The 25,738-nt window shown below is 40.7% G+C and overlaps 1 protein-coding gene across 3 annotated transcripts in view; it reads right to left on the bottom strand.

Moving 5' to 3' along the window:
- cep72 (centrosomal protein 72) overlaps positions 1 to 25,738 on the bottom strand; it is a 180,167-nt gene that overhangs the window by 132,667 nt on the left and 21,762 nt on the right. For all 3 annotated transcript variants that reach the window (XM_072283441.1, XM_072283443.1, XM_072283442.1), the window contains one exon: positions 17,477 to 17,604. In XM_072283441.1, coding sequence (XP_072139542.1) covers positions 17,477 to 17,604 — 128 coding nt within the window. The remainder of the gene's footprint in view (positions 1 to 17,476; positions 17,605 to 25,738) is intronic.

The raw sequence follows: 25,738 nt of genomic DNA, 5'->3' as shown, positions 1-25,738 counted from the left end.
TGGCCTTCACAGTGATCTGTGGAAATGAATTCCAGACACTCACCACCCTCTGAATAAAGAAATTCCTCCTCATCTCTGTAAAAGCAGGTCTGATGCCAAGTACCCTGTAGTATTTGGTTCCTCCTGATACTTTCCATCCACCATCTACGAGATCTATTGAGTTTAAGGCTACGTCCACACTATGCCAGGTAATTTTGAAAACGAAGCTTTTTCTCTTCGTTTTGACCTTCCGTTCACACTGAAACGGTGTTTTCAGCCCCCGAAAACGGAGATTTTCAGAAACGGTCCCCAGAGTGAATAAATCTGAAAATGCCTAATATCCATTGCAGTGTGTACGGGGTAACCGGAGCTTTTTAAAACCGCTGTCGTGACGTGCCGGAACAGATGACAACAGCGCGGCATTTCATCGATTTCTTCTTCTTATTATTATTACTACCTTATTGTCGCCAAAGAATTGATACTAGAGTGTAAATCATCACAGCTATATTTGATTCTGCGCTTCGCAGAACCTAACAATTTCAGAACAGACGGCAACGAGACTGAAGCCAGAAGAGTTAGAAATGTACTCACCAAATACTTTGACCCATAGCTTACTGAATAAATAAGTATACTCACTTTGCCCTGTTTTCTGTCCTTGCTTGTATGAAGGTGATTTACCTATTTATGCAAGTACTTCTTTGACAATAGATGTGTAACAGCCTAATGTAACATTGTATGGAAATACAAGATAACACTGATGCAGACATGTTTTATACATTTAACAGGGTGCTTTATTAATGCAACAGAGTTAGTGAGTTTTTCAATGTTCGTTGTCAGCCGGGTCATACTGTCCGTGAACTCCCTGTCGGTTGCCTCCATACACTCCAGTATTTGTTTTTTTCAGTTTTAAGTCCTCCTGCACGAGAGCCAAGAGCAATTCCTTTTAAGTTTTTCTACTCTGTAACTGGACAAACACGCACCAAGTATATCGTTTCCTCTTCGCTTGTTTTCTGTGTGTCCTACGCATGCCCAGTAGGAGGAGATTCGCCCAAATATCCGTCTAATGTGGACAGAGATATTTTGAAAAACGCTTAGTGTGGACACCTATCGTTTTTACTCGAAACCGGCGTTTTCAAAATTATCCAGCATAGTGTGGACGTAGCCTAAGATGGTATACTCCAAAGCCTGAAGGCATGCATCTACAACCAAACCCATGAACGTCAATAATGTAGAGGGCAAACAAACACAGATGATTAGCACCCTGCCCAAATCCTGAACATTCATTCTCTTCACCATCAGCAGGCTATGTGTTCAGTATGTGTTATCCACAAAATGTGCTGCAGTTTGTTGCCTTGTGTACCCAGAACCTCTATCACTAAGGCTACACTAGACCGGATAATTTTGAAAGCGCCGGTTTCGCGTAAGAACGACAGACGTCCACACTAGGCATTTTTGAAAATACCTCTGTCCACATTAAAATGGATTTTGGGGAAATCTCTTCCTACTGGGCACGCACAGGACACAGAAAACAAGCGAAGAGGAAACAGTATACTTGGTGCGCGTTTGTCCAGTTACAGACTAGAAAAACTTAAAAGGAAATTGCCAAATGAAAGACTTGGTGCGTGTTTGTCCAGAAACATTTCCTACAGCCATAGTCTCTTCACCGATGAAAGGGACGACAGCTACAACTAAATGCAATAAGGCTTGTTACTGGGCAAAAGTGAAAGAGGTTGCGTTCAAGAAAACAATGAAATGCTGCGTTGCCACCAGCATTTGTTCTGGCACGTCAGGACAGCAGTTTTAAAAATAGCCAGTTACCCCGTACACACTACACCAGATATTAGGCATTTTCAGATTTATTCACTCTGGAGAGCGTTTCTGAAAAACTCCATTTTCGGGGGAGGAAGACACGTTTCAATGTGGACAGAGGGTCAAAACAAAAAGAAAAAGCTTCGGTCACGGATTTATCTGGTCTAGTGTGGACATAGCCTAAGACAAACATGCTGGCATAAGAGGACACCACCACCTGTAGTGCATGCCTTCATGTTATATTGCTAGCTAACTCGGTAATATAATAAACACAAGGAAGTCTGCAGATGCTGGAAATCCAAAACAACAAACAAAATCCTGAAGGAACTCGGCAGGCCAGGCAGCATCTATGGAAATGAATAAACAGTCGACATTTCGGGCTGAGACCCTTCTTCAGGACATGAAGGGTCAATGCTACCATTGCTATCATTCCCAGACCCTAACAAAATTAATCAGTAAAAATTGAATCAAATCAACACTGAAGAGGGTGATTTTCAAAAGGGAGCTTGCTGTATAAATCCAAAGTGGCAGCATAGGTAGATTGGGTGGGAAAGACGGCTTACAAGATGCTAGCCTTCATTGGACGGTGATAGACTAGAAGAGTAGGGATATTATAGTGCAGGCTTATGAAACACTGGTGGCATTACATCAGGAATATAATGTGAAATTTTCATCTTTACAGTGTAGAAAGGAGTGATTGTCTGGAGAGGGAGCAGGTGAAGTTCAATCAGATGTTGCCTGGGATGGAGTGGCTCAGTAATAAGGAGGGACTGGAGAGGCTGAGGTCCAGTGTGAACAATGATTTGCTTGAGGTGTACAAAGCTATGAGGGGTTAAGATAGAGCACCCAATACCAATCCTTTCCCAACAGTACTGGTGTTTATAATCAGAAATTGAGGGAATGCAAGAAAGATATCTTTCATCCAGAGGATGGTTGGAATTTGGAAGGCACTTCAGGAGGGGGTTGTGGGGGTGTATACTCATGACATTTAAGCACAGAGATGAGCACTTGAATCCCCAAGGCACAGATGGTTACTGATGGTATAAATTAGGCTTAGTACTTGATGGTCACCATGGACAGGGTGGACTAAGGTAACTGTGTGACTATGAATCTACGACAATAACGAACCTGAAGAATGACCAAACAATTGGTACAAGAGATTTAATGCAGATAAATGCAAGTAGTACATTTTACAGGAAGATAAGAGAGATTACTCATTACTTAGAAGGTGTGAGGCTAGGTGGAGTAGCGGAACAAAGAGATCTTAAAGAGTACAAATACACCATTCATTAAAAGTTGCGCCACAGGTTAGCAAGACCATGTAAAGAAAACAATCAAGCACTGGGGTTTGTTTCTAGAGGGGTGGAATCAAAAGCCTTGATTCAACCACACTGGCGCCACTGTATTCATCTTATGAAGAGTTAATGGACAGAATGCTGAGATTTTCATGAAAGATAACAAAAAAGCAGAAGTGTTTACATATTAGTAAAAGATGGTAAGTATGGGTCCTTTTACCACTGTAAAAAAAAAGGCTAATGGAACAGAAGCCATTCAAACTAAAAATGATATTGATAAAGTTGATACCACACAGCTAGATGCCATCCACACTATGTTCTGACCAAACCTCAAACTAAAAAAAAGGTACTCACTACAACGGAGTGATTGAAGTGCATATACCAGTGCATTTGACAGGACCCTTTTGATCAAGCATCTCAAATCTGAAATATTAACTGTTTCTCCTCTCACAGATGCAGCCTGATCAACTATTTTCCAGAAATTTCTGTTTTTGTTTTACATTTAACAGACCAAGCAAGCATCTGAAGGAAAAGAAAACTGAACAGGAAAGGAAGGAAGGAGATTGCATTGACTGGTTTGTCCAAATGTGCTGTACTTCTGGGGTAATAACTGGGAAAAATAATAAAAAGATAATATATGAAGTGTGGGACTCATTTATGACAAAAATGGGTACTTGCATTTTAATGCTGATGGCAGCATTACAATACTCAGTACTTTGCGTCAGTCTTCACCTGGAAAGAGAGTGCTTCTAAAGTAACAGTGAAGTTAAACACTAATTGCATGGAGGAATGAAAAAATTAGATGGACAAAGCAGACAAATTACTAGGACTGGTTTGAATCTGGAGGGATGTACTAGAAGAAATTGTGAAGACAATGACCACAATTTTCAAATGCTCTTTGGAAATAGGGATGATGCTAAAACACTGAAAAAGTGGTAAGTGTTAGAAACATAAAAAACCTACAGCACAGTACAGGCCCTTTGGCCCACAACGCTGTGCAGAACATGTACGTACTTTAGAAATTACCTAGGGTTACCATAGAACACTACAGCACAGAAAACAGGCCATTCAGCCCTTCCACACTCCCACCACTCTCTGAGTGAAGAAGTTCCCCCTAAACCTTTCCCCTTTTACCCTAAAGCCATGTCCTCTCGTATTTATCTCCTAATCTAAGAGGAAAGAGCCTATTCACATTTACTCTGTCTATACCCCTCATAATTTTGTAAACAAAATAGCACTCTATTTTTCTAAGCTCCATGTACCTATCCAGGAGACTCTTAAAAGACCCGATCGTATCTGCCTCCACCACCGTTGCCAGCAGCCCATTCCACGCACTCACCACTCTCTGCGTAAAAACTTACACCCAGCATCTCCTATGTACCTACCTCCAAGCACCTTAAAACTGTGCTCTCTCATGTTAGCCATTTCAGCCCTGGGAAAAAGCCTCTGACTGATCACACAATCAATGCCTCTCATCATCTTATACACCTCTATCGGGTCATCTCTCATCCTCCGTCACTCCAAGGAGAAAAGGCCAAGTTCACTCAACCTAGTCACATAAGGCATGCTTCCCCCATCCAGGCAACCTTGTAAATCTTCTCTGCACCCTTTCTATAGTTTCCACATCCTTCCTGTAGTGAGGTGACCAGAACTGAGCACAGTACTCCAAGTGGGGTCTGACCAGAGTAGTATATAGCTGTAACATTACCTCTCGGCTCTTAAACTCAATCCCATGGTTGATGAAGGCCAATGCACCGTATGCCTTCTTAACCACAGAGTCAACCTAAGCAGTAGCTTTGAGTGTCTTACAGACTCGGACCCCAAGATCCTTCTGATCCTCCACACTGTCAAGAGTCTTACCATTAATACTATATCCTGCCATCATATCTGACCTACCAAAATGAACCACCTCACACTTATCTGGGTTGAACTCCACCTGCCATTTCTCAGCCCAGTTTTGTATCCTAATGATGTCCCACTGTAAACCCTGACAGCCCTCCACACTATCCACAACACCCCCAATCTTTGAGTCATCAGCAAACTTACTAACCCGTCCCTCCACTTCCTCATCCAGGTCATTTATAAAAATCACAAAGGAAGGGGTCCCAGAACAGATCCCTGAGGCATAACACTGGTCACCAACTTCCATGAAGAATATAGCCCGCCTACAACCACTCTTTGCCTTCTGTGGGCAAGCCAATTCTGGATCCACAAAGCAAGGTCCCCTCGGATCCCATGCCTCCTTACTTTCTCAATAAGCCTTGCATGGGGTACCTTATCAAATGCCTTGCTGAAATCCATATACACTACATCAACTGCTGTACCTTCATTAACCTGTTTAGTCACATCCTCAAAAATTCAATCAGACTCGTAAGGCAAGACCTGCCTTTGACAAAACCATGCTGACTATTCCTAATCATATTATATCTCTCCAAATGTTAATAAATCCTGCCTCTCAGGATCTTTTTCATCAACTTACCAACTACTGAAGTAAAAACCCCTTACATTAATAAGTTACTCACTTATTGAAAGAAAGAAGGATAATCCTCATAACTAAATGCCGGTCAGTTAAATCATATGTGTTAGGAAAGTTTTCAGAAACATTGTTCTGGAACAAGATTAATAATCACCAAGAAGTAAGTGAATCAATTAAGACAAGCCAGTATGGATGTTAAGAGAAAACTGGGTATAACCAAACTGGAAATATTTTTTATTTAGAAATATTTAGAGATAGAGAAGGAGGAAGGAAAATGGAGCACCCAGAGAGGTGAAAAAAATCACATGCTCACAGGGAGAACATATTAACTCCTTACAGACAGTACTGGAAAATTTGATTAGGTAAAAGAAAGAGTTGAAGAGGATAATGCAGTGTAGGCTTTTGAGAATGAGTTAATAAAATGCTTATAAACAAAGTTGAAGCACAGTATAAAAGGGACACTGCTCACATGGATATGAAGTTGGCTCAACGGTCATAGTAAAAGGCAAAACACAAGAAATTCTGCAGATACTGCAAATCCAGAGCAGCACACACAAAATGCTGCAGGTCATGCAGCACCTCTGGAGAGGAATAAACAGTCAATGTTTCAGGCCAAGACCTGAAGACTGAAAGAAGGTGAAAAATAACATCCCCAAAAAATCAGTTTTAAGATCATCGACTTCTTTGAGCCATTAAGAACTTACATTCTGAACAGAGTAGATATGGCAGGGGAGTCTAGGACAAGAGGGCATGACTTCAGGATTGAAGGACATCCATTTAGAACAGAGATGCAGAGAAATTACTTTATACAGAGGATGGTAAATCTGTGGAATTTGTTGCCACGAATGGCTGTGGAGGCCAAGTCATTGGGTGCAATTAAGGCACAGAAAGATAGGTTCTTGATTAGCCAGGGCATCAAAGAGTATGGGGAGAAGGCAGGGGAGTGGGGAAGACTGGAAGAATTTGATTAGCCCATGATTGAATGGCAGAGCAGACTCAATGGGCCGAAGGCCTACTTCCGCCTCTATATCTTATGGTCTTAGCGGGGCTGCAAAGCACAATTTCTAAATTTGCACTTGATGCAAAACTTGGCCGAATTAGGAACTATAGAGGAAAGTGGTAGACCGCAGCAGAATGGACAGAGGCACAGCAGATGTGCAAGGTGATACAGAATGAGGGAACGTAAAATTCCCTCATACTGTTCCAAAAAGGATGCAGAAGCAGAGGAATCTGGGATTTGTGTGTTTAAATTACTTCAGCATAGAGTGGCTGAGGCCATTTCCTTTGAAGAGAAGGCTGAAGAGAAATCTAATAGAAATATATAAACTGTTGAGGGACTAGTTATCACAGACATGAAACAGGGGAGAAGAGAAATAACACTGATATGAAGATCACAGCGTACAACTTCAATCCATAGTACACGGCCTACAGATGTGTTGCGGACATGTATCATTGTGGCCTTCAAAAGAAAGTTCAACCTAATAAGTTGAGAAGTGTGCAAGACTAGAGAAGGGATTGGAACAGGTGATGGGAGTAAAGGGCAAATCTACTGAGTTGCTCTGTCGACCAAAAGCTCTCGTGCAATAACCATTGTGCTAATATAATTCACTTCTTTTGATCCAGCCAGACACAGTCTATTTCTGTCATTAAAAAGTTAATAAATCAGCATGATTTCACAAGCTATCAACTGAGAGATGTACTTTTCCCTGGGAAAACAATCATCCTCTTCAGTTCTCAACATATTTTGTAAATGACCAGCTGGATCGATTTATATTATCAAAAACTTGCATTTTTATAAATATATCCATTATATACAAGATTTGTAATATAGTAAACACCCACAGTGTTTCAAGCAAAATGTAACACCAACTCATAAAACGATTATCAGATCCAAGAAGAGGAAGGAGGGAAGTAAAGAGGTTCAGAGCAAAGTCCAGTGAAGAGAGCTGAGCCAGCTGAAAACAGCATCAATAAATGCGGAGGATGGAAAATCAGGGATACACAAGGTTTATCTAATGATAATCATTTCATTAGGTTATGTTCCAAATGTTTTCCAAGTGTGGGTGTGTAATCATTGCAGGTTTTCCAAGACCTGACTGTGTTGCCCTTAAGGCATTTATTTGACTTTGTTGGGTCTATGCTTTAAATAATTTGTTTGTAACTATTTTCTAGTTAAAGTTAAAGGTTGATAATTATGTTACAGTTTAACAGAGGTAAATTCATTGTCTACGGTATATCGCAGCATGCGATGATGTCACCTCCGGTTTCGCCGCGTCTTATGTGTAACCGGTTCGGAGAAGGTGTGTAGGTGGGTGCCATGCATGCAGCATGATCGTGAAGAACTCCGTTTCTACCCATAAAGAAACATTACAGAAGCAACGCCGTAAGTTCATAAGAATGTATTTGAGGTAAAAATATTAACGCGGTTTCTGTTAAGGAAGCAGCAGTTGGGGCGGTGCGCGTGCCGGCTTTTCAATTTCAAACGTGGGGTGAGCTCAAGCCTGATGGCGGTTTGACAGGACCCCCTTTGCCCGCTGCTCGGGGTGGCTGGAGACACTCACTAAAAGAAGAGAGTGCGCGTGGTCTCCAGAATGAAACAGACGCTGTATATGTTTGTATTTTTTTATCAACAGTTTTCACCATACGATGTTAATGTGGAAGAGTGAACAGTAAATGGTTAACCTTACTATGACTCTGTCTTCATTGGCTCTGGTTTAACTTGGTGTTTAGTCAGAGTTTCAACACATTGCACAAGAACACTACAGTGAAAAGGCAAAATCATTTGGTGTTTCGACAAGTGGTACAATGGCTTCGCGATCAAGCATCAAGTTGCTTGCATTAAGCACCAAGAGCAGTAGGACGTCGACAAGTGTGGCTGCCCTCGCAAGAGCTAAAGCAGAAGCCGGCAAGGTGCGAGCGTCATACGCTAACCAAGAAGCAAAACTGAAAATGGAAAAGCTGCCAGAGAAGCAGAAAACCAGAAGAAAAAGGCTGCCAGAGAAATGGAAAACCAGTTGGAAAAGGCAAGGATAGATAGAGAGTTAGAAGTGCTGATGCTACAAGGAGAAGCTGATGCGGCCACGGTAGAAGCACAAGTGTTGGAAAACACTGAAGAAATGCACATTCTAGATGAAACAGGAAAATCTACGTCAGAAAGGGCCAAACTGGAATGCACCAGCCAATATGTCCAATCTCAAACTGACCTGCAGATTCATTCTTTCTCTCCATACTTGCCTGTTGGCGTCCCATCTCATGTGAAATCACAGGGAAGCTTCGTTGCATCGCGTCCACCTGGGGAAGACAACTTACAATTGCAACCTTGCCACAAACTCAAGTATGAAAGGGCTGACTACGAATACTTCCCGACACCAAACTTACCAGATCCGGCGAGATCAGAGACAAAGGCTGAAGTCAAAACATCAAATCCCAACATGAACGTACACGCTCAGTCATATGTTCCCCAACATATTCCCTCAGCTAGCACGCACCTGCAGCAGAACCCTTGGCACAGTACTTAGTGCGACGAGACCTTGTCAATTCAGGACTGTACCAGTTTGACGATAAGCCTGAATCACCAGTGCCACCGGCGGAGTCCAGCTCACAGCAACCCAAGAGTTAGACCTTATGACTAAATGGCTGGGAAAGGAATCAAGTGAACAGGTGAAGCGCATACGCTCAGTGTACGTCAGCAACCCCAAGCTCGCCTTACACAAAGCATGGGAGAGACTTTGGGACTGCTACGCGGCCCCTGAAATTATTGAGAGGGCGCTATTTCAACGGCTGGACAATTTTCCTAGAGTGTCAGCCAAGGACCACACTAAATTACGAGAACTTGGAGATTTACTCATGGAGATTCAAGGTGCTAAAGAAGACGGCTATTTAACTGGCCTGTCGTACCTGGATACCTCACGCGGAGTTGGACCAATTGTGGACAAGCTTCCATTTTGGCTGCAGGAAAGATGGGTTTCTATTGGCTCAGAGTACAAGGAAGAGAACGGTGGTCGATTCCCTCCCTTTGAGTATTTTGGTAGGTTTGTGTGCAAGGAGGCGAAGAGGTGAAACGACCCTAGCTTCATGAATCAAGGCAGCACCACAACTCACACCAAGCCAGTCAAACCCATTTCAAACAATTTTGTCATCAATAAACCCACGTCAGTGCATAAAACCGAAGTCTCCGCAATCAACGATGACCCTAGCAAGAATTGTCCATTGCACAACAAACCCCACCCCCTCAAAAAATGCAGAATGTTTCGAAACAAACCCTTTGACGAAAGAAAGGCCCTTCTCAAGGAAAAAATAATATGTTTTAAGTGCTGTTCCTCTACCTCCCACCTCACTAAAGAGTGTACGTTCCCCGTAAAGTGCTTGGAATGTAACAGCACTAATCACAATGGAGCCATGCATCCCGGCCCATCACCGCAAACTGCCAAGGCTCCTCTGCTCCCACAAGAGGATGGCAGGGAGGGAGAGCATCATTCTGATACAACTATTGACAGCCCGAGCTGCACAGAAGTTTGCAGTCCAGGTCAGTCGAGCCGTTCGTGCTCAAAGATCTGCCTCATTAAGGTATACCCTACAGGAGCCAATGACAAGGCCATCAAGGCCTATGTAATTCTGGACGACCAGAGCAACCGCTCACTAGTGAGACCAGAGTTCTTCGAGTTGTTCAGTGTAAAGGGTAATCCATTCCCATACTACCTCAGAACTTGCTCTGGCATCGCAGAAACATATGGCAGGAAGGCAGAAGGCTTCCAGCTCAAGTAGCTGGATGGCAAAGTTGTCATCAGTCTCCCTCCACTCTTAGAGTGCAATGAGATCTTAAATAACCGATCTGAGATTTCCAACGCCAAGCACAGTGCTACACCAGCCCCATCTCCACCACATTGTCAAGCACATCCCAGAACTGGATCCGGAAGCAGAAATACTCCTGCTACTCGGAAGAGATGTTCTTAGGATGCACAAAGTCAGGCAGCAGGTCTATGGACCACACAACGCCCCCTTCGCCCAACGTCTGGATCTGGGCTGGGTGGTGATAGGAGAGGTGCGCCCTGGCATGTATACAAACTGACAGTTAACATGCTCAAGACTAATGTGCTAGAGAGAGGCCGCCATTCAATTTCTCAGCCCTCCACAAGTGTGGCGTGTACCAAGGAAGCACAACAAAGGCATGAGCATAGGAAAGTAACTGAGAAGACACTGGGACTATCAGTCTTCGCTCAAACTAAGCACGATAATAAACTTGCTCCATTAGTAGAAGACGCCATCTTCTTAAAAATAATGGACACAAAGGTCTTTAGAGACAAAACGAACAATTGGGACACCCCTCTACCATTCAGAGAACCATGCCAGCGCTTGCCAAACAACAGAGCAGGCAGTCAACCAGTTCACATCTTTACAACGAACCCTGAAAAGGAAACCTGAGACCAGTTACAGAAGTCGTTCTACTTCTACCTAAAGACTGATCTGGAGACTAAAGTTCTATACCATGTTTATAGTGACCTTACAAAGGTCAGGCGGGGAGTGTGTTGCCCTTAAGGCATTTATTTGACTTTGTTGGCTCTACGCTTTAAATAATTTGTTTGTAACTATTTTCTAGTTAAAGTTAAAGGTTGATAATTATGTTACAGTTTAGCAAAGGTAAATTCATTGTCTATGGTATATCACAGCATGCGATGATGTCACCTCTGGTTTCGCCGCGTCTTATGTGTAACTGCTTCGGAGAAGGTGTGAAGGTGGGTGCCATGCGTGTAGCATGATCGTGAGGAGCTCCATTTCTACCCACAAAGAAACATGATAGAAGCAAAGCCGTAAGTTCATAAGAATGTATTTGAAGTAAAAATATTAACGCTGCTTCTGTTAAGGAAGTGGCAGTTGGGGCGGTGCGCGTGCCGGCTTTTCAATTTCAAACGCGGGGTGGGCTCGAGCCCAATGGCAGTTTGACAGGACCCCCTTCGCCCGCTACTCGCTAAAAGAAGAGAGCTTGCGTGGTCTCCAGAATAAAACAGACGCCGTATATGTTTAAAAACGCAAACACGAGGAAATCTGCAGATGCTGGAATTTCAAGTAACACACATAAAAGTTGCTGGTGAACGCAGCAGGCCAGGTAGCATCTCTAGGAAGAGGTACAGTCGACGTTTCGGGCAGAGACCCTTCCTCAGGACTAACTGAAAGAAGATCTAGTAAGAGATTTGAAAGTGGGATGGGGGAGCTCTTGGCTCCATCCCTCCCCCTCCTGTCTTCTCCTATCATTTTGGATCTCCCCCTCCCCCTCCCACTTTCAAATCTCTTACTAGCTCTTCCTCCAGTTAGTCCTGACGAAGGGTCTCGGCCCGAAACATCGACTGTACCTCTTCCTAGAGATGCTGCCTGGCCTGCTGCGTTCACCAGCAACTTTTATGTGTGTTGCTGTATATGTTTGTATTTTTTTTATCAACAGTTTTCACCATACGATGCTAAAGTGGAAGATTGAACAGTAAATGGTTAACCCTACTATGACTCTGTATTCATTGGCTCCGGTTTAACTTGGTGTTTGGTCAGAGTTTCAACACACTGCACGAGAACACTACACTGACCTCATTTCTTTACTGTGGTAACCCAAAAACACATAATGAAATCTATTCTTAAATGTAGGGGAAATAGGGTAGGGCATCAGGAAAACAGTAATCCTCATTATATGTAATTTTCAAAATTATGCAAGAGGTTTCAGTATGGTAATCATTGTCAATATTCAATCACTGAATCAATATTACCCTAATTACATTTGAGAATAATTGAATACATATCTTTTATAAAATAACCCATATTTTCATCTTTAATTAACCTTGTACTACAGATTTTACTCAAGTGGAGAGACCAATAACATTAACAAAACAAAGATTCAATCAAAACTATGCAATACCAATCAAGCTTGAAAATTCAATAAGGGATACCCAGATAGCTTGCTGAAAAAGTATGTCTTCTATGGATCAAAAGATTTTAGAATTTAGGACTGGTTTATACTGAATTTGCTGATCTCAGTTAGCTGGGAAAGGAAGAAGCTAAATTTGTCTCAGTATTTCTTGACTACAGGAAGGGTGACAAAAGACAGCAAACACCAATATGAATGCTATCCAGTTGCTCCTCATTGATTAATGCATTTCATTTAATCGAACGAGCCAGTCAATTTTGCTCTGATGCCTTCCACCTGCTAGAATTCACAGCAGAGGCTCTTGAACAAGGATCACGCTCATTGATAAAGAAGTCTGAATGACAATGTTGCTTAGATAAATGCACCTTATCTGATAATCAAAATGTTAATTGCTCAAGGTCATATATTACTAATGAAAAATGTAGCTAACTCAGCTGCTCTTTAGTAAAGGTTAACAAATGATAACATATCAACAAGTAATTGATACTTTCACAATATTAGCTCACTATGCTCGAGTGGATATGAGTTGCAATTTGATTTCTATAAAAAGAGCAGAAAATACATTCTTTTTTATGTTTATAGATTAATTTATAAATTAGGGATGATTAGTCTATGAAAGTTGTTTTAACATGTGCAATGTTAAAAAGAAATGCCTGCATTCATTGATCAAACAATTTTTTAAAAATTTTGGACATACTTAAATGTTGTAGAACAAGAAATATTCCAGCCAATTTAGATAGTATTATGCTAATTTATATTACAGAAATAATTTCATAGAGCCAGGATACCAGCAAAAATTTATTTAATAAATACAATGGGATATTTTACAAGAGAAAGCACTTAACTTAATTTGAAAGACAGAACCTCCAAACATGCATCATTTCCAACATTACGCTATAATACTGTCTTATAGATCTTCTGCTAACTTCTCCGGACTTAGACTTCTGACCTGGAGGCAAGACAAATGTTAAGGCTGTTTGTGGCAAACCTAGTTAACCATATAACCATATAACAATTACAGCATGGAAATAGGCCATCTCGGCATTTCTAGTCTGTGCCGAACTCTTACTCTCTCCTGGACCCACCGGCCTGCACTCAGCCCATAACCCTCCATTCCTTTCCTGTCCATATATCTATCCAATTTAACCTTAAACGACAACATCGAACCTGCCTCAACCACTTCTGCTGGAAGTTCATTCCACACAGCTACCACTGTCTGAGTAAAGCAGTTCCTCCTCATGTTACCCCTAAACTTTTGTCCTTTAAATCTCAACTCAAGTCCTCTTGTTTGAATCTTCCCCACTCTCAATGAAAAAAGCCTATCCACATCAACTCTATCAATCCCCCCATAATCTTAAACACCTCTATCTAGTCCCCCCTCAACCTCCAAAGAATAAAGAATAAAGAGGCAACCCAGGCAACATTTTAGTAAACTCCTCTGTACTCTCTCAATTTTATTGACATCTTTCCTATAATTTGGTGACCAGAACTGTACATAATACTCCAAATTTGGCCTTACCAATGCCTTATACAATTTCAACATTACATCCCAACTCCTATACTTAATGCTCTGATTAATAAAGGCCAGCAAACCAAAAGCTTTCTTCACCACCCTATCCACATGAGATTCCACCTTCAGGGAACTATGCACCATTATTCCTAGATCCCTCTGTACTACAGCATTCTTTAATGCCCTACCATTTACCATGTACGTCCTATTTTGATTAATCTTACCAAAATGTAGCACCTCACATTTTCCAGCATTAAACTCCATCCGCTATCTTTCAGCCCACTCTTCTAACTGTCCTAAATCTCTCTGCAAGCTTTGAAAACCTACATCATGATCCACAACACCACCTATCTTAGTATCATCTGCAGAGTTAGGCTAGAGATAAGCTACTAACTCACTGAACAGAGACTCTGTGATGCTATGCTGCAGTTGTACAAGACATTGGTGAGGCCACAATAGGTAATATTGTGCTTAACTTTGGTCACCCTACTATAGGAGAGATGCCACTAAGCTGGTAGGTGTGCAGAGATTTCCATGAATGTTGCTCAGCCTGAAGGGATTGAATTATGGAATAAGGTCAAACAGGCTGGGACTTTATTCATTGGTACTTAGGAGAATGAAGGGTGATCTTATATAGGTGTATAAGATCATGGGGTGGGGGTCACACAGAGTGACTTCTTTTTCCATCAGGATTGATGAATTAAGAATTAGGGAATTTTGGGTCAGTTAAGAGATTTAATAGGAAGCTGCAGGGCAACTTCTGCCACAAAAAGGCTAGTCAGTCTCTGGAATGAGCTGCTAGAAGTACGAGGCAAGTACACACAGAGGAAAGGTTTAGAGCAGGTCCCATAGACTCCTCAGTTAATGTCGTGAGTCCATAGCATAACGAAAGGTTGGGAACTCCTGGTTTGGGGGTGCATGGGTTAAATACAGGAAATGAAACTAGCTTAAATGGGAATCTTGGTTGGCATGGACCAGTTGAGCAGGAGGGTGGGTTTCCAGACTGTATGACTCCATAAATGAGTCTGTTTTTTATGTCTCCAGTGTGTACTAGTTCTTTTTTTACTCTTTTTAAAACCTTTCATTACAATTTCTTTCTCTATCAAATTAATTCTCAGAACCATTGGAATAAAATGTAGAAATATCAGCTACCTTATCAAAAAAAAACAGAATAGTTTTTAAAATGAGAAGGGACAAAAACATATTCAGAGGGACCTGGGCATCCTTCTTCACAGGTCACTGAAATTTAATATGCAGGTCCAGCAAACAATTAGGAAGTTGCGTAATCTGGTATTTTTAGTGCAAACAAAAAAATATTTAAGTGCAAGAACAAAAGCATCCTACTGTAATCGCCTAGGGCCCTGTTGGAATGTCTTACTGAAGGAAAGATAAAAATTGCTATAGAGGCATGGCAGCCAACTTTTACTAGATTGATAAACATTATCAGTGAGCTTTACTATGAATAGATACTAAATAGACTGGGCCTATATTCTCTAGTATTTAGAAGAATTGAGAGATGCAGGGTAAGTATAGGAATGATTTTCACTTAGGTGAGGTGTACAGAACCAGGAATCACAATTCCAGGAATTGTGATCAATGACTTAGGGCTGGCATAACAAAAAATTTCTTGACCTAAAGGATATTGTTTCTTCAGAATTCTGCATCCAAAAGGTGAGAAGATTCAGTCACTGATTATATACAAGACAGAGATCAATAGATTCCTGGATACTAAAGGAAACAAAGGATATTAGAACATCTGCTGAGGAATTCAATTTTTAGGGAAAATTCATTGCCCAAGATTCAAGAAATGGTCAACGGTTATACAAAGCGATAGACAAAAAAAAATGCCCAGGAAATAATTCTTAGATCAGGCTACACCTGGAATAGTGATACAGAGTTAAGAGAAAAATGTTTCAAGGTTGGTGATGATCCACTAGAACTGGTAAAAATTAGAAATAAACATGCTTTAAAAAGAAGCGTAAGTGGGGAGGGGAGAAGAAATCAATAAAGGAAGTTTATAAAATCCAGGTAAAGGTAAAAGTGATTAAATGACAAACAAGGATAATAGGTCAAGGCAGAAAGAGGAAAACAGTGGAACATGTAAAGAAAATTTCTCTTGAAAAGTTACAAATAAAAGAAACAGAATCAAACAGAAATTACTAAATAAAATAGTGGCTACTGGATACTAAAATTTCTAAATGCTGATGTTTATTATCTGAAATTGTTGAATTTAATGTCAGGTCCTGAAAGCTGTAATATGCCTAGTTACAGAGTATCAGAAACACTAGACTTTGCTCTTTGGGTTTATGCAGTGCACTAATGGAACAACAAAGGATATGGAGGACAAATAGGTCAGAACAAACACAGGGGATAGGGAGAAATCAAGTGACAGATCACACTTGCAAACTGAATGGAGTGCTCTGCAAAACAGTTGCACAACCTGCATTGTGTCTATCTCCGCCAATGTACGTACAGCAGTGGACACAAGATATTGTTGAAGGCCATTTGATCTCCACCCCTCTACATCTTAAAAACTGTTTGTATCCAACTTTGTCCAGTTCTGATGATCAGTCATCAAGCTGAAAGATTAATAGTTGTCCCTTCATCAACACGATAATTTGCTGAATATTTTTCATCACTTTCTATTTTTCCAGCTTCTCAACTATTTTCCATGTTATATCAGAGGAAGCAAGTCTGAGACGTAACATTAAATGACTTTAGTCGCTAGTGCACTGCCTTCACAGAGGCTTTGTTTTTTTTTAAATTATACAATTGCATATCTCTACAGATCCAAAATTTATGTTGACTGGAACCAGGCTGAATTCAAGCTGAGAAATATGAGCTGTTCAATTTAGAACTTAGATTCCAAATTCACACTTCAAAGAAACAATATTTCTTATCATTAAGTTCCTTAATTTGAATCAGTTGTAATACTTGCATTGATTCAAGGAAAGTACCTGTTGGCAGTAACGGAAGTATTAGACCAGGGGTGGCAATCCAATTGCTGCTTTATCTGGCAGTAAAGATAATCATTATATTTCATTTTATTATAGGTCAGGTTTAAAGAATCAAGGGGCAGCACTGCATGCCACGTGCCAACAAAGTTTTTTTTGCATGCCATTCATAGGTTTGCCACCCCTGTGAAATTCGACCAAAGAGGTACAAATTATAATAGAAATAATGGTGAGGTTTAGTACCCACTATTCTCAAATCTAAAACAGCAGTAGTTTGCAGCAATAACATAAACATAAAAGTGATGCTGATGCTCACCTCTCTTCCAGAAGTTTCTTTATATATCAGCACTGCACTGAGAGACAACTTTAATGTAAATGAAAAATACAAAGCTGCAGTTTAGTGGTTTTACAAACCACTTGTTGCGAATCCATTAAACTGCACAAACAAGTGGTTATGAATCAAACTGTACAACATAAACCACAAGCACAGAATATCTTTTTAATAGAGCAATTATGAATATTAAATATGGACAATTAAAAACTCACCTCCAATGAAATCAAAGAATTACGGGATAGATCAAGTGTTTTAAGTCGTGTAAAGTTCCTGAGAGACTTGCCAAGATGCGTGATCTTTTCTTTGCAACTTCCTGGCAGGAACAAAGATCGTACATCCACTGAAGAAATAAAGAATCACAAGTGCAATCACTATTTAAAAACGAGAGTTCAACTATTTACCACAAAATTATCATTTTTGCTGTTCTGATTAAATACAGAAACAGGAACTATACATAATACATCTTTTTAAACCTAAAACATACTGTAGTCATCTTCTTTTGAAATACAAGTTGAGCACCCCTTATCTGCAATGCTCGGGGCTGAAAATGATTTGGGTTTCAGATTTTTTTGGATTTTGGAATATTTACATCTATATGATGAGATAACTTGGGGATGGGACCCAAATCGAAATATATACAACTTGTACATATACCTCGAAAGTAGTTTTACATAATATTTTAATAATTTTGTGCATGAGACAATAATGTATACATTGAACTATCACTATCTCAGCTGCCCAAGTAGACATTTAGTGGCTGTTTGGCATCATGATCATTCCGACTCTGAATTTGTGAGCTACCGGTAAACAGTGTTAATCTCACACTTGTTCATCAAACATATGTACTTAACAATGAAAATTATTATATGCCATTACATACACATACCAAGTGTTGGGGAGCACTTCGGGTCCAATGATCACAATGCCATTAGTTTCAATACAATTATGGAGAAGGATAGGTCTGGACCCAGGGTTGAGATTTTTGATTGGAGAAAGGCTAACTTTGAGGAGATGCAAAAGGATTTAGAAGAAGTGGATTGGGACAATTTGTTTTATGGGAAGGGTGTAATAGAGAAATGGAGGTAATTTAAAGGTGAAATTTTGAGAGTACAGAATCTTTATGTTCCTGTTAGGTTGGAAGGAAAGGTTAAAAGTTTGAGAGAGCCATGGTTTTCAAGGGATACTGGAAACTTGGTTCAGAAAAAGAGATATCTGCAATAAATATAGGCAGCATGGAGTAAATAGGGTGCTCGAGGAATATAAAGAATGTAAAAAGAATCTTAAGAAAGAAATTAGAAAAGCTAAGATACGAGGTTGCTTTGGCAAGTAAGGTGAAAATAAATCCAAAGCGTTTCTACAGTTATATTAATAGCAAAAGGATAGTGAGGGATAAAATTGGTCCCTTAGAGAATCAGAGTGGACAGCTATGTCTGGAGCCAAAAGAGATGGGGGAGATTTTGAACTATTTCTTTTCTTCGGTATTCACTAAGGAGAAGGATATTGATATAAGGTACGGGAAACAAGTAGGGAAGTTATGGAAACTATGATGATTAAAGAAGAGGAAGTACTGGCGCTTTTCAAGGAATATAAAAGTAGATAAGTCTCCGGGTCCTGACAGGATATTCCCTAGGACCTTGAGGGAAGTTAGTGTAGAAATAGCAGGGGCTCTGACAGAAATATTTCAAATGTCATTAGAAACGAGGATGGTGCCGGAGGATTGGTGTATTGCTCATGTTGTTCCGTTGTTTAAAAAGGGTTCTAAGAGTAAACCTAGCAATTATCGGCCTGTGAGTTTGACATCAGTGGTGGGTAAATTGATGGAAAGTATTCTTAGAGATGGTATATATAATTATCTGGATAGACAGGGTCTGATTAGAAACAATCAACACGGATCTGTGCATGGAAGGTCATGTTTGACAAATCTTATTGAATTTTTTGAAGAGGTTACTAGGAAAGTTAACGAGGGTAAAGCGGTGGATGTTGTCTGTATGGACTTCAGAAAGGCCTTTGACAAGGTTCCACACGGAAGATTAATTAGGAAAGTTCAATCATTAGGTATTAATATTGAAGTAGTAAAATGGATTCAACAGTGGCTGAATGGGAGACACCAGACAGTAGTGGTGGATAACTGTTTGCCAGGTTGGAGGCCGGTGACTAGTGGTGTGCCTCAGGGATCTGTACTGGGTCCAATGTTGTTTGTCATATACATTAATGATCTGGATGATGGGGTGGTAAATTGGATTAGTAATTATGCAGATGATACTAAGATAGGTGGTGTTGTGATAATGAAGCAGGTTTTCAAAGCTTGCAGAGAGATTTAGGCCAGTTAGAAGAGTGGGCTGAAAGATGGCAGATAGAGTTTAATGCTGATAAGTGTGAGGTGCTATATTTTGGTAGGACTAATCAAAATAGGGCATACATGGTAAATGGTAGGGCATTGAAGAATGCAGTAGAACAGAGTGATCTAGGAATAATGGTGCATAGTTCCCTGAAGGTGGAATCTCATGTGGATAGGATGGTGAAGAAAGCTTTTGGTATGCTGGCCTTTATAAATCAGAGCATTGAGTATAGAAGTTGGGATGTAATGTTAAAATTGTACAAGACATTGGTGAAGCCAAATTTGGAGCACTGTGTACAGTTCTGGTCACTGAATTATATGAAAGATGTCAACAAAATAGAGAGAGTACAGAGAAGAATTACCAGAATGTTACCTGGGTTTCGGCACCTGAGTTACAGAGAAAGGCTGAACAAGTTAGGTCTTTATTCTTTGGAGTGTAGAAGGTTGAGGGAGGTACCTTGATAGAGGTATTTAAAATTATGAGGGGGATAGATAGAGTTGACGTGGATAGGCTTTTTCCATTGAGAGTAGAGGAGATTCAAACAAGAGGACATGAGTTGAGAGTTGGGGGCAAACGTTTAGGTGTAACACGAGGGGGAACTTCTTTACTCAGAGAGTGGTGGCTGTGTGGAACGAGTTTCCAGTAGAAGTGGTAGAGGCAGGTTCGATATTGTCATTTAAAGAAAAATTGGATAGGTTACAGACAGGAAAGGAATGGAGGTTTATGGGCTGAGTGCAGGTCGGTGGAACTAGGTGAGAGTAAGCATTCGGCATGGACTAAAAGGGCCAAGATGGCCTGTTTCCGTGCTCTATTTGTTATATGGTAATATGGTTATTAATTTAATGAAAATATAATGTATGTGGCTGGCTGGTGGCGTAGTGGCATCAGCGCCGGACTTCGGAGCGAAGGCTCCCAAGTTCGAATCCAGCTAGCTCCCTTGCACGCTTTCCATCGGTGCTGGGTTGAGCGTCGAGCTAGCAACTCGACCTCGTAAGAATAAGAAAGCCTGCTAAAAAAAAAAACGCCGTCATGCCGGTGTCCTGATCACTCCACTCGGAGTTATGGGCTCTCTTCTTCCTCTACAATGTATGTAGGTAACAGAAGCAGCATTGGGATAATACCTGAATCAGGTTTTGAACAACAGCAAACAACGGCAGCCTTACAGTCTCAACCTACGATGCTGTGCACTATTTGTATTTTTTTTTTTAGGTAAGATATAAAAACAAAAGATTGAATTTAATCATAGGTAAATGCAATAAAAACTGAAAAAGGTTAATATTTTATTTTTGATGCAATAATTTGGTCATGTTACACTCAAACATGGTATTTTAGGTGGGGATGAAATTCAGATTTTATGCAAAAATATTATGTTTTGCAATTACCAAAATAATTATCATCACTGACAAAAGACGATAAATGCAGCACTAAACATCAGCTCTGAGAAACTTGAGGTAAAGGGTACGTCATCATTGACATCATTGTGAGGAGGCACACTAAACTTGTTCTGGTGTTAGATTTTCATCAGTGACTATCCTGGCAAACTCAATGAATTTCTCTGCTGCTTCATGATCACACAAATCTTTAAGAAATTAATGCGGTGCCTTTTTAAAATTTCTGCAACCAGCTTGCTGAATATTCACAATTTTCAGCTCGTGACAAATCTTTGCTTGTTTCATGAACAGTGTACTGTTAAAACAGCTTATTTTCACTCTGATGCTGATTATAGTAATCCACTTTTTCAAAACAATTGAGATCTTCATTTTTCGCTTTGTACAGTATTTTTTTCATTAACTTCTGTTCATTATTTTCAGGATAGAACAGTTTGTCCTCCTGTTTCTTCACTTGATAGATGGTGGTCATTCCAGTACTATTTCCTGTCTGATGCTTGACACTTACATCACTATCAAGTTTTCCAACAACTTGACTTTCTGTGTTATAGATAAACATACATGCTTACCGTTTCTTTTCACTATTACCTCTAGGGGTAACTACAGGCCTTTTTCACTTTTTCATCCATATCTTCACAGTACAGAGCAGGGAATAAGCACAAAACACATGGTAATGACTGCGAGCAATGCACGAAGGTCTGGCAATGATGACTACTGAAAATAAACTGGTGCCAACAGGCCCCATTCAAGGTATGTGAGGTCACTTCTCAGAACTGTCTGTGGTGCATGGAGACCTGTGCATTCACCTGGGAACTTTCCCAGCGCCATGTAGAATTTTCTATTTGTGGTGTCCTGTCAGTGCTCAAAATAAAACAAAAATCAGACTTTCGGATAAGGGGTGCTCAACCACCCCAAGTTTCACATCCCAAGTTGCTGATCCTGTAGGCAAGCATAGTCCAACACTCTACAGTAAATATTTGCTCACATAAGCTATCATAGCTCAGTGAAATCTTGCTTTTGCCTGACACCTTCATGCCGATACATTGCAAAGCAGATCTCCAATTGATGTTTAGAATTAGAAGTGTGCTGGTGTGTTCCCCATGTCTTATCCTAGATCATGGAAATACCCCAACTGCTGTCAAACCATGACTGATTAATAGGCTCAGTATGTTCTACAGTTAAACCAATAAAAATCAAAAAATCTGAAGGGGAGTCCAAGCCTGCAATCTATAAACTCCACAACCATTTGTCACGCTATGAGTCCCAAACTTGGAGAAGTTAAAATAAAAATCAATTTGGGTTCACACTTCCAAATAATAGCAGTATTCATTTTACAAGCAACAAATTAGTGTTTTGTAAACAACAGGATTTATAAAAACAGAATAACCCTTTCAAATATTAGATAGATCGCTGAGCTCTGAATTGGATATCATGAAAAATAACCTACACTCATTTATACTTGTTAATACAATATAATAAAATGGTCCAAGGCATTTCACAGGTACGCTTTCAAATTACGACTGGATACAAGGATTTGGGAATCTCTGAAAGAAATACATCTTAAGAGAAGTTTTAAGAAAGGGAAGGGAGGTGTAGAGTTAAAGGAGTATGGGAAATGGCTCAGATTTTATCACTGAATTTTACAACCAGTTTCTGTATCAGCAAAGTTCTTGCATTCTAAACTCCAACATTTAGAATTACATCATTAAAATTACCAAATCTGAGTGACTGTGCATCAAGTCCAATACAATGCCACTTTATTCCAAGTCACAAAACTGACCCTCCACTGTTATCCATTACTTCTTTTCAAAGCATATGTGACCAAATTTTGGAACCAATGAATCTCCTTTAGACTCATTGGTTTTTACCTCTCTGACCAGCCATCAATGTGGAACTCTATCATGCAAGCTATATCAAACATAATGCTTCTCAAAAATGTTCATTACCTCTCCAAGTATTCCATTAAGTCAGTCAGATGCATGCCTCCTTTAAGAGTGGATTATCAGTGGATTCCTAAATGTTGGCTTACAACAATGGATTTAGGAATACATTTTCTCTCCTGTTCTCAGAACTCTTGTATCGTGACCCATCAAATATGCTCCAGAGGATACGGAATATGGCTTGGGTGACTGCTGCAGCACAGGGACAGGGTATGAACCATGTCTGTCCCACAAGCAACAACAGACAGCATATTGCACTTGATGACCAGGTTCTAGTCAGCCATAGAGGGAGCACTGCTCCCGATCTTTGTTTCACCTTGGTCACCATGGTAGCGTAGCTCAGGACGTCAGAGCTCGGAGTTTAATTCTGGCGTCCTCTATAAGAGAGTTTGTGCATTCTTCCCATGAGTATGTGGGTTTCCTCCCACATTCCAAAGATGTGCTCTTTGGTAGGTTAATTGATCATTGTAAATTATCCTGTGATTGGGCTAGGGTCAAGCATGTAGATTGCTGTGCAGTGTGGCTCATTAGGGTGGAAGGGCACCTTCCATACTGTATCTCCAATAAAAATAAATACATCCATTCTAGTCAATTCTTGCTGTATGCCCTGGCTCCTCTAAACCAGAACCTCCGTACTTCCAGGTAGCTAGACTTGATGGTGAAAGGAACAGAGGGCCAGTCAGACTAGTTGCTAAAGACCATGGCCCCACTCTTCCTGCACCACCATGGCCCCAATGAGTACAGCTCACACTAGCTGCACATGCTGACATATCTGCAGATCAACCAGGATTTAAGCAGAAGATGATGATACTATCCTTGTACAGGAAGGCTTTAATCTGAGTGCCCCCACTACCTGGCATTACCACTCCTCTTCTGCCTGCATTCTTCTTGATGAATTCTTCAAAGAGGTGCAGTACAACACAAACAAAACAGAAAAGAGCATACAAACTTGCCAGACTCCACATTTGATGGGAAGCTTGCTATTTCCACCCACTAATTGGGACTGCACTGATGTCTGTGTGCAGCAGTTGTATCCAATTCCTAATGTTCAGCCTCCCACCCCCACCCTCCACCCATCATGCATGTGGACAATATTTTGTCAAAGGCTTTGCACTAGTCCAAGCTGACCAGGCAACTCTCTAAATTCTGATGTTCTTTCCCTTTCTCCTCTGCTTGTTGAAAAAGACGATGATGCCTTTCCTGAGATTTCGACATGGGTGATGGTCCAGACAATCCGCAAACTGTTGTTTAAGGCAAAATCTAAGACCATGGTGGAGGCAAACATGATAGGGGCATTCAAGAGGCTCTTAGACAGGCAGGTCAATGTGCAGGAAATAGAAAGACACATTGTGTGGGCAGTAAGGATTAGTTTACTGGGCATTTGATTATTTAAATAGTTTAGTGCAAAATTCTGGCCAAAGGGTCTATCTTCAGGCTATACTGATCTATATTATATGTTCTCATATTCTACATCTGTCAAAAAGGACAAGAGTTCAAGGAGATATCAATCATATCTGGTTTTTGTCATACAGACTGGCATAGAAGCTCCACAACATATCCAGCTCTGAGGATGTTGGTGAGCCTTCCTCTTTCCGAAGGCTCTGCATCACCAAGCACCCCATGAATCATTAGGAAGTAACACAAATGTCTCATCTTTCTCTATCGAATGGACTTTGGATGAGATGATGATCATGGAAGATTCCAAGGAAAAGAATAAGTCTTGCTGCTGTTTACCCTTAGGGTTCCTCCTTCATGTTCAGCACCTTGACTCCTGAGGAAAAGAATCTGCAAGCTTTTCCAGAATTGATCTAGTTCTTACTGACAGTCTTACATTATGAAACTTTCTCACCAATTCATTGGGGAGTCAAAGACAAGCTTCACAGTTTATGAGATAAGCAGGTTGATACTTGTCTTCTCTGTCACACAGTCTGCCATATCATCTTCATGAAGGTCAATCAATAGAGGCATTAGTCAGAAAAACCAGTATGATGACAATGGACTTGATTGTAATCACACCAAACATGGTGAGGAAGTCCATCTGCAATTGAGCTGAACCATCTATAGTCCATCTGCAGAGTTGCTTAAAACATTGTACAGCTATGCATCTTTTATCATTTCTATGAGTCTGGAGGTGTCAGCATTACCAGATCATCTATCTTCATTAGTGACGTAGTTGAAGTCACTGACCAGAACACTGATAAAGGCAGTGAGGGCTGCTGGAGGACAGCTAGCCACTCGATGTGCAAGATGTCCATTTTGATTAGACGGAGTGGAGTGTTACTCTACAATATACTTGCCACAAGGAGACACCCTTCAACCAACTCTCTGACTTCAGTGATTGTTAGGCTGCCTCCCCACAGAAGAACATCCAGGTAATAAGTATGGCAACTGTTGCCCCGTAACATATTGACAATCCACAGGACCACCATGATGCCTACTTTTGAAAGTTGTAGAGCTGCAGTATGCCTCACTCTTGCAAAAACATCACATCATCCTTGACCTTGGCCACGTATTCCAGGGCTTTTCACACTTCACACTGTTGATTGATGGGATTTTCTCATTCATTGTTTCTAGTTTTGAGGTTCAAAATCGCATTGTCACAGTCAATTGTCTTGTGCATGCATGCTCACACCTTCACAAACTGTTGCACACTTTTCTAGATGAGTTACTGGCATTGATCTCTCATAGAGAGTGGGCTCCCTGAGAGTGAAGCTGGCAAGTGTTAATGAGGGAAGATCACCCTGTTTTGTATGTGCTCTGAGCTGGTATTCTTAGTCTACCAGAACGCATCGAGTGCGTAACTGCTT

This window comes from Mobula birostris, chromosome 19, assembly GCF_030028105.1.
Source record: "Mobula birostris isolate sMobBir1 chromosome 19, sMobBir1.hap1, whole genome shotgun sequence".
Lineage (NCBI taxonomy): Eukaryota > Metazoa > Chordata > Chondrichthyes > Myliobatiformes > Myliobatidae > Mobula > Mobula birostris.
Note: the sequence above shows the minus strand (reverse complement) of the source record. Positions and strands in the feature narration are given on the sequence as shown.